We start from the raw sequence: 14,190 nt of genomic DNA on the forward strand, positions 1-14,190 counted from the left end.
TTTATTAAAAGCACTTTTCCTACATTTTTTCCTGTTTTAGATTATATGGAAAGATGTGTAGTAAGATACCTACAAGATAGGTATTGACCCCTTGGGATTTGCAGAGCGAGGTGGGGAGGTCTAGTGGAAACGTTATTAGCTGTGATGGTAACCAAATGATTTAACACCCTTAGCTGATCTTGTACTTGTCAAATGGCAATAAGGACTTGTCAATCATGCACGTAAGCAGTATTAAGGTGAGAATTGTACAGTGATTAGTTGTTTTCTAGTGTGTGCTCTTCCAAGTGTAAAAGGAACACTTCTCGAGACAATTCGTTGTGTAGTCCTGTCTTGGGATTCACCCTGCAGAGTAGAGACCTCGAACTAAAGGGTGGGTCTGCTTTTGTGTACTACTGGGCCAGAGAATTCTTCCAGGAGCCCTAGGAACTACACAAAGAATATTTAGCTTATATGTATGGGGAAAAGAAACCCTTGATACAACCGAGGTAAAATTGTTTTCAAAAATTAATGACGGGGCAAAACACAAAAATTCCTACAATTCAACATTTTTGGCAGCGTCCAATTCTTTTTGGAGAAAGTGAGTGGCTCTGAAAAGAGCCTTTGGTGATAGTGCTTTGTATAAAGGGTCTCACTTTCCCTTAGCTTTGTGGTGGCTCTCGGTCTTCTTGGGCAGCAGCACCGCCTGGATGTTGGGCAGGACACCGCCCTGTGCGATGGTCACGCGGCCCAGCAGCTTGTTGAGCTCCTCGTCGTTGCGGATGGCCAGCTGCAGGTGGCGCGGGATGATACGCGTCTTCTTGTTGTCCCTCGCCGCGTTGCCCGCCAGCTCCAAGATCTCGGCCGTCAGGTACTCCAGCACGGCCGCCAGGTACACCGGGGCGCCGGCGCCCACCCGTTCCGAGTAGTTGCCCTTGCGGAGCAGACGGTGCACACGACCCACGGGGAACTGTAGGCCGGCCCGGGAGGAGCGGGTCTTGGCCTTGGCACGAGCCTTACCACCTTGTTTACCACGTCCAGTCATTGTAGAGAGCTGGAAGGTAGAATCCACTGAAGGATACTCAGTGAGAGATGACACAGCTATGCTTTGCCATTTATACTCAACGCAGGGCGTGAAAAAGTAGCAATTTCATTGGTTACATGGAACTATTCACCTAGACCAATAACACAGTTGGTTTGACAAACCCTTGCTATGATTGGGTATTTAGTGGATGACGATTGCTAGTTCGCGCTAACCAAAGCCACAAGTTTCTTTAAAATCAGCCTGTGCAGAGACAGTACAGTTGTTCGGTTCTATTTCCTTTTGGTTGGTTGTTTTTTTTCGCCATTCCTGAACCCGCGAAGTCCTCCCCCGGCCCGAAGAGAAGGGCTCCAAGAAGGCCGTGACCAAGGCGCTGAAGAAGGACGGCTAGAAGCGCAAGCGCAGCCCCAAGGAGAGCTACTCGGTGTACGTGTACAAGGTGCTTAAGCAAGTGCACCCGGACACTGGCATCTCTTCTAAGGCCATGGGCATTTATGAACTCGTTCGTGAACGACATCTTCGAGCCATCGCGGGCGAGGCGTCGCGCCTGCCTCATTACAACAAGCGCTCGACCATCACGTCCCGGGAGGTCCAGACGGCCGTGCGCCTGCTACTACTCGGGGAGCTGGCCAAGCAGGCGGTGTCCGAGGGCACCAAGGCCGTCACCAAGTAGACCAGCTACAAGTGAGCGCGGGCGCTCACAACAAACCCAAAGGCCACCCACAAATTTCCTAAGGGATAACTGCAGCACGTGTTATTTAAGGCAGTTCTTTAGCCTTGTAGGGTAACAAAGGAAGTGAGTTTGGAGGATCTGGGTCTTTGAGCAGCAGGAAGGAAAACTGCATTTTAATTCACCTGAGTTTGGAGTTGGAGGTGAATTAAAAGCGCCGGTTAGCTCCCAATATTTGTGGGGCTTCCATGCACCACCCAGGTAGTGCAACTCCACAATCCCGACAGCCCCAAAATTCATTTTTGATTCATGATGTTAATGTTCTCCGTTACCTCATCTACTTTGTCCAGTAAGTCATGTTTTGTAGATGACCGCAGTGCCCCTGCATGAAGACTTCCAGCGTGCAATTAAAACAGGACAGGTGAGGGATATCTAAGGATTAGCCTAATTTTGCAGTGTTCTGAAATGTGCCGCTCTTTTCTGCCATCTTGTGGCAACAACAGAATCACAAACCCATGGCCTTGTTTTTTTTAAATCCAGTCTAGAAATGCTTCATTATCCTGTGACCAGTGAGTTTCAATAGTGTTAGTGTTTTTTTTTTTTCCTGGTAACGTTATAAGAGTTACATTAACTTCTCAAGAGTCACCGGACCATGACTGAAGGAGCCGAGGCAAGACAGATGAGACCTGTGAACATAGAGGGAGAGTCTAGTCAGAAAACTACACAAAATCAAATTAAGACATTATAAAATAATTGAAAATATTAGAGACATGATTTATAGTTTTCGATTTCTGTCAATAATTTCTTCTTTGACATTTTCCAGTGTTTCATCATACCCAAATGTATTATTAAAACATTAGAGTGACAGGGTTGCATAGGAAACATAACATAGGCAATAGATATTTTCTTGAAGTCATGAGCAGGTAGACATGATATGGCTTCTCCTGAGGTCTCTCTCTCAGACTTGGCAGGTGTCTGCCTTCATGTTGTGCCCTACCTATTCAGCTCTGTGTCTCTCTAGTAAGGGCTTCACTCTTAGGACCTTTCTTAATGGAAGTGGACTGAAGGCAAGTTACTAGGCAAGTGGGCAGTCACTGACCTGCAGCTCCAGCCTGTGAATTAGCTCCTTGAAGATCCTGTCTCCAAATACAATCATATCGCAGAGAAGACCTGACCATGTGCTCTCCAAGTGGGGAGAACACTGAGAACACTTTAATCTGTCACCACACTTAACACCATATTTTATTTCAACCTGCTATTATTTCACATTCTCATTTTAAAAGTCTGCATTTTGTTAAAATTATAGGAAAAACGACAACCGAAGATTTTCTAAGACAGTTTATGTCAGTTGCTCACAGGGGTCCGAGGGTTATTGGACATGTGAAACCATGTCTCATTTCTACTCATTTTCTTGAAGTCCTTCTGCATTGTATTCTTTTTTAATTTTTTGATAGTGTTTTGAGATACTTAGGCACCTAGTCCTACCACTCTAGTTTCCCCAAATTTTGAAAGAAATTAGAAATGAGTAAAGGAAAGTAGACTAACAGGAGAGAACTGAAGAGCTAAAAGTTCCTGTGCACTCTCTACTTTTCCTATGGCCATGCTACAATTTTATAGAAACCATAGAGAGAAACACAGGACAAAAGATGTTGAGTTCTTGGCAAGTTAGGTTGTCATGCTCTGAAAACTTCTGGGGTCCGGATGTTAGCCTTTCCCTTCCACATCTTGAAATTCCTGGAGAACATCTTATATTTTTAGTTATGAGCCTAGTCGTTTGATGGCCGAGCCATCTCTCTAGTCCTCCTGGAGGAAATCTTAATTCTTTAGCGTCCATTATTTTAACATTCATCTTTCAATAAAGACCAAAACACATTTCAGTAGTGTCTTAGCTCTGTTGTAAGAATAATTACAGCACATACATGTTCATAAAACTGGTGGAAACTGACAGGAGCTGGGGAGTGGAAATGCTCAGCATGTTCCTGCACAACACAGTTTTACTGGCTGAGTCTTCCAGTTTTGAAGAAGATATGCATTTCAATGTGAAACAGTCTAGATCTTTTGTATTGGCACTTAACAAACATTTAGAATATGACCCAGGCCAAACAAACAAAGTTGTCTATTGTTTTCTAATCTCAAAGTTGGAAATCTGGATATGAAAAAAGATTTCTGGACCCAGGACAAACTCTTCATGATGTCTCCTGCACCACGGTCTGACTCAAAGGCCCAGACTTTCCCACATGATTTTCAACTAAGAAGTCATTCCTCGATTGTCCCTTCTTGGCAGAGCAGAGTCTCACATAACAGATACTCAAAAGCTAGTTAAGAAAAAAAGTAAACCAGAGGGAACAGTCTTGACTTTCTAACAATAGTGAGGTGAGAGTGAAGGAGTAGGAAATATCCAGAGTTGTTTATTGTTGTTTTGGGTTTGTTTGTTTTAATCTTGAACTCTGACTCAGGTCAGTCATCGTATTTACTGAGCAAACACTCTACCTCTGTGTTGTTTCCTAACCTCTCAAAAGTTGTTTATTGTTGATTGAATAATTATCTAAGTTAAAAAAGCAAAACAAGCATTCTTTTCTGCTTAGCTGACCTTTGTTTTGTTTTAAATGATATTCTTAACTGGCAAGGGAAAGTTTTATACATTAGTTGGGCACAGCATAATATTTTGATATCTGTATACAATGCTGAGTATTAAATAGAGGGAATTACTGGACCAGTCACCTGTTTACCTGTGTCCTGTGATACAATCTCTTCTACCTGTTTTTCTCCGTCCTGTCTCTAAAATTCCCTCTCTTTTCTCTAGTGGTTTTTCCCTCCTCTTCTGTCTTACAAGACATGAAAGGGAAGAGGGTAGAGGCAACAACAAATGAACTGCCTAAGTTTTTCTTATTTCCCTTTCTCTCATTGTTGCCTCCAGTCTATTTTAGATGAAGCAAGAATCTCGAATTCTATTTAAAATAGTTGTCTAACAAATCAGTAGCCCTTTTTCTTTATCTCTCCGCTCATGATTGAGAATTAAACAGAACTGTTTCCTTCTGGCTTTCATATTTCAACAATTATGATTTTAAGTAGAAAAAAAAAAGAAGAGGAAAAGAAAAGAAAAGAAAAAAGAAAGGAAAAGGAAAAGGGTGCTGGTTTGCATTTCAGAAGGCAGCATACATTTTAAGAGGAAAAATATCAGTACTGGGCTTAAATATCATTTTATTTATATTTTTCCTCTGAAAGAATATGTTCATATGTTTCCCGGCAATTTATTGGTTTAAGTCACCCTCCATCATTAGACTGAGCATCTGGGATTATATAAAACCAAAACTTTAAAATTTTAACTCTTACTATTGTGTCATAATCTCTGAATTTTGCTCTGTGAAATACTTCATTAGAGTATCAGTAGGTTCATTTTATGATGCTCAGCGACCCCACCGTTTCTCTGCCTGCAAGACTTAGAAGGGGGCTGGTGCTTTCAAGGCCTGATACTGGGAGATAAATATACCGAAGTCTGACACAGGAAACTTGGCTTGGAGCATTATCAAAGATTATTAACAAAAGAGGTAAGAGTTGTCAAAACAAACTGCGAAAGACTTGGAGGTGGACAAAGAAAATTCCAGCGTATCCTCTCGGAATAACCTAACAGGAATGGAGATCTTTTGCTGTCTTTGATGTATCAGGAGTGTGACTATAACGGATAAGATGCCAGTTTTTTCCAAATGTTGACTGTGGAAAGGAAGGTAGGGCTGATGTGTGGTCTTTCTCCATACCTCACCAGGGACGACAGTCAGTTCTCGGCCAAACGACTATTGCCCTACACAGACTTTCTACTCTGGTCTAGAAAAAAATCTCCATAGGCAACGTCCAGAGCTCTGAAGAAATAAAGGAATAAAACACATTTCACTGAGTTGGTGGTAATAAGCGCCAAGCAGGAAAACAGAGCAGGATGAAAAGGCTAATCCATGTAACTTTCACAGACACTCTAAAATCAAGCTGGCTATAAGCAGTTTCTTTGAAGTAGGCATTTTGTAGTTTCATTTGTAGTAGGCAGTTCAGTGGCACACAGACATGAGAACTCTGTGGCTGGCTTTCTTACCACCACTGAGTCTGTTATTCCACAGTTAATTGAAAGTGCGCCCTTTCATCTTGAAGGTATATTGAGTGCAACGTGTTTTAATTAGTTATTTTTCTCTTTTTCTGCAAGCAAATAGTAGAAAGTTAATGAAACTTTGGTTTTGTGGCGAGGGAAAAAAAGGAAATTGCTTCTTAGCAGAGGATGGTTTCGATCCATCGACCTCTGGGTTATGGGCCCAGCACGCTTCCGCTGCGCCACTCTGCTAGAGCTAGCAGGCTAGGCTTTGAAATCACATCTTTATAGGCTTATGTAAACACTGTGTTTCCATAGTCTTTTACAAGTTATACTGGTTTAATTAATGACTTAGATCTAGCAAAATGAGCTCAGCAAGATTTTATTTCAAATAACATCAGATAAATGAAATTCAGTGTTTCTTTAAGAAAATAGTTTGTCGCTAATCTACTAGTCCCCTTCATTTGAAAGAGCGATTTTATTTAAAATATGATTAGTATATACGAGCAATCGAAAATATAAGTAGGAAAAACGTATGATTATAATACAAATTGTATCTTGAAGATGTGTTTTTAGAGAAAAACAAAAGTGGTATATCTGCATTGGCCGGGAATCGAACCCGGGCCTCCCGCGTGGCAGGCGAGAATTCTACCACTGAACCACCAATGCCTTGACCAGGATACTTAATCTTATAGGTGGTTACATTACCCATATGAAAAACTCAGTATTAAAATATCACTTCCTTAAAAATATACCTATTTGTAATATCATTTTACACTCTTATCGATAATGCTTGGTAATGTTCCTTTCCAATTTACTGCAATTACTGGGTATCATAGGCACTTGCAAGTCACCAGCTTGCAGGCCGGAAGTCTCCCTTCGGAGGTAGAAAGATTGGCAGGCTTGTGTGGTATGGGAGATCCGGAGTATTGTGACACAGGGAGGGCAGTCAGGAGGCGGGCACCTGCGGATGCCGTGAATATCACCTTAATGAAGGCAACTCTCAGAAATCGCTTAAGAATCTGTGTGGACCCAGAAGGAACGTGAGCGGGACAGTGAAGAAATGTTAAGGGAACGAGAAGGAGAAGAGTCCAACGAAAGGGTGCAAAAGAGCAGAGCAAAGGAAACAGAGGAACTCCAAGGCGCTCACTGGTGTATGGGATCAGTGCTGCTCTCTATTGGTCGGAAGATCGGAAGGCGGGAGGGGCGGCTGTTGGAAATGAGGATTCGGCCTTTGGAGCTTTGGCCAATGTATTGATTTCAGAAGTAGCTCTGAAATGTCCTTTAGGAAAATCCAGTATAGCGATCCCATTAAAGGCCAACTTCTCCCCAAAGGCACAGTCATGACTTCCATAAAAACAGAAAAATGAACTCGTGTTAAATGATCTTGTATAATAAATTCAAGATGCGATTGCTGTAACCTAATCAACAAAAAAAATATAAAAAATAGAAGCTTTCTATAAGCGATCAGGAATGTCGAAAGGAATGTGTGAACAAGACCATAACTTCAATTTCCTTTGAGCATACTAAATCTGGTTTTGCCTGGGGCCTCTTTCCAGGCACCTCCCGGGGGAAATATGAACAGGCAGCCTTCCCGAAACTTCTGGAGAAGTAGAAAAGGTGTTGAAATTCTTTCCAAAAACCTTTAGGATTCCAAATAATGTTGGGATAGAAGCTGAGGGAGGAGTTCCTTTCCTTGAACTCTCCTTCTCGTTCCCTTAACAGTAAAGAGGAGCAGAGAGAAGAGGGGAGAGAAAGAAAATTTAAAAAACAAACCGAACAAAAACCAACAAACTAACCCCTTAGCTATGTAGTCTCAAAATCCCAAGTTAAGTAATAGAGGAGAAAGAACATTCAGCATGGAATCAAAATGTAAAACTTGTTCAGCAAAAGGCACTGTGGAGACATTTAAAAACAAGCCACAGACAGGAAGAAAATATGTGTAGCATACCTGATAAAGGGTTTCTTCATATGTTTATTTATACGTTGTTAAGCAAACAACAAAACCCATAGACACTGAGGAGTGAGAGACTCTGGAAGCAACACTGGGAAGAGAAACCAAGGCAACATATCTTTGCCCAGAAGGTTTGTTAGGGTTTCCGGAGCTAAGATGTCCAAAAAGTCTCTCCACATTCAGGAGAAACTTTAATGCAAATCGCTATTGCAAAGAGCAAAAAGGACTCCTGCAAAAGAGGAAAGGGCTCTCTGCCATAGAATACTGTGACTGTAAGATCTGCACAGAAAGGATTCCCCCAATGTAAAAAGGAGTAAAGTTAGGTTGGAGGCTCAAGTGAAAAAACCACCAAGTGGAGGCCTCAAAGCTTCCATGTCCTCCTCCTTCTATGTCCCCTTGTCCTGTCATTTAGGACTCATGTGTCACTTTTCTTTTTGGCAGTTTTACTCCTCCTCCTCCTCCACCACCACCATCATCATCATCATCATCATCATCGTGTGTGTGTCTACCATGACCTGCATGTAGAAGCTGACTCTCTCCTTCTCCCCTAGGATCTTGGGATTGAACTCAGGTGATCAAATATGAGTAGTAAGTGCCATCTCTCCAGCCCAAGCACCCCTCTTGCTCGCTTACGACAAAGCTAGATTCTCATTATTTGTCCTACATATGATGAGCTAAATTGCTCACCCTCGTTATTGGTCAGGACAACATGCTCACTGACTAACCTTTAGCCCCTTTAAGCGTGAGCCAGGTAACACGATGAGCTATGCCCTGAATAAAGCATTATATGATATGATTGTGCTACCCTTTCATCTAAATTCCTCACAGCTGGCTTTTTCAGGTGTAATCACATCAAAGGAGATGATTCCTTTTCTGTCCATCATAAAGGCCAGAAATAACACCTCTATTAAGGAAAGAAGTTAATAAGCAAAAAATCATAACAAATAGATTTGATTCAAGTTTGACATGTTGTGGGAGCCTAGAGGTGGACCATTTAAAGACCCAGGGAGAATCACCTATCTTTAGGATTACATTTGCTGAAGTATAGGCAGCAGTGAACAGTAAAAATGTGCTTGTACAAACAGAAGTGGACTGAATGGGAGCGTAAGATGACCTGGCTACAGGCTTGCTCTTGCAGCACTAGCTCCTCATCCTTTAGAATAAGACCTTCCTGAAATGTCTTTCCCATCGGGTCAGGTCACTCATAACATTTCTTCTTAGCCAGCCACTACATAGAATAGATGGGGAAGTCTGAAATAATATTCCTGGGGTTTATAACTCTTTGGGAGGAAAAGGTTTCTAATTTCTGTGGCCTGCCTTGGGCTTGGAGCTGTAGGAGAACAGGAAAAAGAACAGGAGAAGATGAGAGACAAACATTGCCATAGTCAGCTCATACCCAACCCCCAATTCTACCACCCCACCCCAGAGTGATAACAATGTCCCCAAACCTGGTAGAACAGACACATGGGTTAATCATCCAGCCCACTCTGAGCAGACCCTGCATCACTGTACTTGTCTTTCCTCTGCTCAAACCCTTCCTCTCCTTAAACCCAAATAAAGCTCATGTCTAAACACCAAAGACAGGTTATTTATATCTATCTTTCTCTACCTTTCTCCACTTCCCTTCTTGTTAGTTGAGTCTCATGGTCACACTTTTACCCAAAAACTTCAATAAGAAAACCAGCAACCCTTGCCTACACATGGATGACAGTTTTATATCTGGTAGCTAAAACTCTATCCTAGGAACACACAGTTATGGCCATCTTCTGAACATTTGTCTTTGAACAAATTCACCACTCCACTTCTCCCTGTCTCCAATACTCCCCGGTCAGTCACCCAGCCCACCCTACCCATATCTGCTTTGTCCCACCTATATCAGAAAAGCCACTCCAACAGCTTTCATGAGTCAACACTTTACACAGCAGTATCTTTTCTCCTGGCCTCCACGACTGGCATTCAGTCTGGTGGTAACTGGATGACAGTAGCTACCACAGCATCCTGAGCTACTGAGTGTCTTGGTTGATGAAAGTTGTCCATAGTCACTTTTCTGATGGAGGTGCAGTAATTCATGTAAATTTCTTTATGTTTCTGACCCCCATCTGTTGACAATGCCAGATCCTTACGAAAAAGCAGCATCAGGAGCTGCTCCTGTATCTGCCAAAATATTCTTCTGTCATCAAAAATGACAACTCTTTCTTTCATTTCACATTTCTTTATTAGCAAAAGGTGTGATTGAGAGTCTTAAGTAGAGGTGCTTATTCTAGATTATTTAGATGGCACCCAAATGGCATCATGAGTAAGATAGGTTGAGAGAGATTCTATTGAGGTTCACTATGTGGAGAAAGAAATGTGAAAGCAGCCAGAAGTGAGAGAAGATTTTTAATTTACCCTTGTTTTATAACCTTTATTTTTCAAGATTGTCAAATGGTCAACTCTATCAGCATTGTAGAGTGTCAATATTTTTATGAGTTCTTTCTCCCATTATACTAAAATCAACTTCTCAATTTTTATTCACTGGTAGGAATTAAAGAAACTACATTTCATGAGCACTCTTCCAATGCTGATGTCAATGACATCAGGATAAAATGCTTCCTACTCCTTGCTGAATGAATCCATGCCTTCCTTAAAAAGTCTTCAAGAGATTTGGTATTCTGATTGCTCAATTCTTTACTTATTCCCTATTCTATGAAGGTAAAACAGATTGATTAAAATAGATTGATTAAGATGCAAACCCCAGAGCTACAACCAATAATTTATTAGCACATTCTTCCAGGTAAGGATTATATGGAATGTATTTCATATTTCAATACCTTTTAGAGTAGAAAATGAAGGTGACATATGTATACTGATTTTTGTTAAATGCCAACCACCTATCTGTTGGTTTTAAGTCATATTTCTCACATCTTCAGAATTATTTTCTCTTATTTGACCCATCCTTTTACAGTTATCACTCTTGTTATTTTTAAATTCAGAAAGGCTATTGATTGACAAGTGTCAATTAGTATAGTAAAACATTTAAACCCTATAGCAACGGTGAATTCTTTCAAAAGTAGTAGCATTTTACTAGTCAGTTTTTAGGAGGGGTTTTAAGACAGATAAGAGCACATAGACTTATTCTATCTCCTTAGTCACTGGTGCTCCACATTGTACAAAAAGTATAATGAGAAAGGCCGGCAGAGGTCACGAAATACATATCATATGTACATATATACATCGACTAATAGGAAAATATTTATAGAATTTAGATATAAATTCCTTTAAATTTACCAGTGTACATTATGTTGAATCAATTAAATTGCTCATGTTTTAAAACATAAATTCAATTTCCTCCCTTTTGCTAATTCCTCCAAACCCACCTCTGGCTTTGATCAAGATGCCAGCATACAGCCTATTAGGGCCTCACCCGAATTCTGAAGGCTGGGTCTGATCCCAGATGATCCCTAGGAAATACCAGTGATACCTCAGAACACCAGGATGGATCATAGTGTTCAGTGGCTTTCTCCTGGGCATCCTGTCTTGGAGAGCCACAACATCCAGCTCCTCAAAGACCTTGGTTCAATTCTCAGTACCCATGTGGCTTCTCACAATTCCCTCGAATTCCAGTTCCAGGGGATCCAACACCACCACATAGAGACACATACAATACACATGAAATAAACCTTAACAAGAAGAGAGATACAGTAAACTGGAGTGTGCATCATTGTAAGCTGCTTTTTAAAATGAATTGAACTATGGATTTTTTAGAGGTTAATAAGAAGAGATGATATGTATATAGGGAAAATTGTTAAAATGTCAAAAGTGGTTTGACTCAAGGTTAAAGTATTGCTTTATCATTATTCCTTTTTTTGGTAGATAAAATAGGACATGACCTCAATTAAATAGAAGTAGAGACTGTAGAAAGATAATCATGAAAATTTTTAAATAATCCGTGGAGATCAGTTCTTTGTGGATTTTAAATTGTGCTGCTATAGAGATAATGCTAAATTTTTACCCAGGGCTCAAGATGAGAGCTAGTGTTACAGACTACTGTTAGAGCTTCTGTACATATTTCAATGTGGGATGAATGTTTATCTGCATTGACAGGGTATCTGCGTGTATTGTTTTCATAGAAAATATTCCTAAGAATCTTTTTACTTTAGACCCTGAGATGTTTAGGAATCCTCACCAAACATGCAGATAGTATAAAACTGGAAAAATGCGGTTTGTAGGGATAGTGGTTTGGAAGAATCATAAAGAGTCATTCTCAGTGCTTGTGAATGAATATATCCAGGCAGGTGAACACTATATAGTCCTCTATCAGCAAGACTTTATTTGATGGAAATCATCACAATAGTTCAGCATAGAAGAAAACAATATAATTTATCAGGCTATAAAAATATACTTATATTAATAGGGCTATTATTCAGGCACCCCTTATTTTCCAATCAAGATGATTCTTTTCATCAACCTCTTGAAGGCTCCCTTTACCTCTTCGTTCCTGAGTGTGTAGATGAGGGGGTTCAGCATGGGTGTGATGATCCCATAAAAGAGGGACACCATTTTCCCCCGGTCCTTGGAAGAAGGGGATGGTGGCTGCAGATACATGTAGATGGCAGTGCCATAAAAAAGTACCACCACAATGAGGTGGGAGCCACATGTCCCAAATGCCTTGCGCCGACATTCAGCTGATCTTATTTTCAACACTGCTTGGACAATAAAAGCATATGATATGAGGATGAGAGTCACAGGTATTAAAAGGAACAGCACGCTGATGAAGAACAGCTCCGCTTCATTAGCTGTCGTATCCACACAGGACAATTTGAGCAGAGCAGGGACTTCGCAGAAGAAATGGTCTACTTCCTTGTGACCACACAGTGGCATCTGAAGGGTCCATGTGGACTGTAATACTGAATTGCTGAAGCCACTGATCCAACACGCAGCCGCCAAGTGGAGGCAGCGCCTTTGATGCATGATGACTGAGTAGTGGAGAGGCCGACAGATGGCTAAAAACCTGTCAAGGGACATGACTCCCAGAAGAAAGCATTCAGTGGAACCCAAGGACAGGAAAATGAAGAGCTGAACTACACAGCCACCGTAGCTGATCACCTTCCTGGTGCTGCATATGTTGATGAGCATCTGTGGGACTGTGCTTGTCGTGTAGCACAGGTCCAGCAGGGACAGGTTGGTGAGGAAAAAGTACATGGGGGTGTGGAGTTTGGAATCCAGGCGGGACACAAGAATTATCATCATATTTCCAAAGATGGTCAGAATATAGGACACTAGAAACACCACAAAGAGTGGCAGCTCCAGCCATGGCCGATCTGAAAACCCTAAGAGAATGAACTCCCGTGAGATGCTCTCATTGGCCACACTCATGGTAAATGATACAGCCTCCAGGTCCCTGGAACACCAAGGGTTATAAGTTGGCGGACATGATTATTGGATGTGTCAATTAGTTATGAAGTGATGATGCTGGAGAGTTTGTGCATTCACAAAGTCATCCTGTTATAGTGAAAATACATTGACAGAAGTTTAAGTGTCTGTCAAACCTTTCAGAGGTGTTTTCTATTCCTAATAATTCTTAACCAAGGTGATTTCAAGGTTACAGTACTTTATCAGTTTCTATTGTCACAGGACATCTCCTTGGGTGTTTGCTATTTTATGGATGGGTTCTCTGGTCTATTTTTTAACCAGGTATCGCTATCAGGGAGACACAGCTCTTGACCCTGTTATTTGAATCCAGTTTAATTTCTCCCCAGAATAAGTGAGAGTCACTGTTCACTGGCATTTGTGAAAATTATTTAAATCTTATTTCTCTACTATTCCTGCCCTGCTGTCAAAGAAATTCAGATATTGTAGCTTCTATAGTAATCTTTCAGACACCATGTCAAGGGACTTATCCTATTACTCTCATGTTGGAGAATCTACACAGGACTGTTGCTCATGTGACATCTGAGAATAGCAGGTCTGGCTCATGCACTGCCAAACCTCTTCTGTAACTAGTTACATTGCTCTGAGAATGCTTCTTGTCCTCTGACATTCAGGTTCCTCTTTTGTAAGATACTCATTAATAAAAATACTACTTTAGTTATGGTGAAATCACACCATGTCCAAAAACAAATGGGGAGGAAAGGGTTTATTCAGCTCACACTTCCACATTGCTGTTCATCACCCAAGGAAATCAGGACAGGAACTCAAGCAGGTCATGAACCTGGAGGCTGGAGCCGAAGGAGGAGTGATACTTACTGGCTTCTTTCCCCTAGCTTGCTCAAGCTTCTTGCTTTTGGACTCTGAACCACCAGCCCAGGGCTGCCTTACAGCTGGATCTCAGGGAGGCAGTTACTCAACTAAGGCGCCTTCCTCTCTGATGACTCTAGTCAAGTTGACACAAAACCAGCCAGTACTGATAGGAATGACTTTTCTGGACTGTGGAGAATCACAATTGTACCTTGCTGAGCTTGACACTGAATAGTAACAGAGGAGTGTGAATTAAGCAG

At 41.4% G+C, this 14,190-nt stretch overlaps 2 protein-coding genes, 2 non-coding genes and 1 pseudogene across 4 annotated transcripts; 1 reads left to right on the forward strand and 4 right to left on the reverse strand.

Annotated features, from left to right (window-relative positions):
- Positions 1-559: 559 nt before the first annotated feature.
- H2ac4 (H2A clustered histone 4) lies at positions 560-1,063 on the reverse strand. Its single transcript, NM_001109423.2, has one exon. It carries the CDS (start codon positions 1,019-1,021, stop codon positions 629-631), a length of 393 nt encoding a protein of 130 aa, NP_001102893.1. The 5' UTR covers positions 1,022-1,063; the 3' UTR covers positions 560-628.
- Positions 1,064-1,079: 16 nt separating this feature from the next.
- On the forward strand, positions 1,080-1,745 carry H2bc12l-ps1 (H2B clustered histone 12 like, pseudogene 1; annotated as a pseudogene).
- Positions 1,746-5,940: 4,195 nt separating this feature from the next.
- Positions 5,941-6,012, reverse strand: Trnam-cau10 (transfer RNA methionine (anticodon CAU) 10). The gene has a single exon. It is a non-coding gene; the product is annotated as a tRNA-Met (tRNA).
- Positions 6,013-6,358: 346 nt separating this feature from the next.
- Positions 6,359-6,429, reverse strand: Trnag-gcc8 (transfer RNA glycine (anticodon GCC) 8). The gene has a single exon. It is a non-coding gene; the product is annotated as a tRNA-Gly (tRNA).
- A 5,698-nt stretch (positions 6,430-12,127) lies between these two features.
- Positions 12,128-13,069, reverse strand: Or2b2 (olfactory receptor family 2 subfamily B member 2). The gene has a single exon (NM_021860.1). The coding sequence runs from the start codon at positions 13,067-13,069 to the stop codon at positions 12,128-12,130; it is 942 nt and encodes a 313-aa protein (NP_068632.1).
- Between the last annotated feature and the right edge of the window lie 1,121 nt (positions 13,070-14,190).

The sequence above is a fragment of the Rattus norvegicus genome, chromosome 17 (genome assembly GCF_036323735.1).
Source record: "Rattus norvegicus strain BN/NHsdMcwi chromosome 17, GRCr8, whole genome shotgun sequence".
In the NCBI taxonomy this organism is placed as follows: Eukaryota; Metazoa; Chordata; class Mammalia; order Rodentia; family Muridae; genus Rattus; species Rattus norvegicus.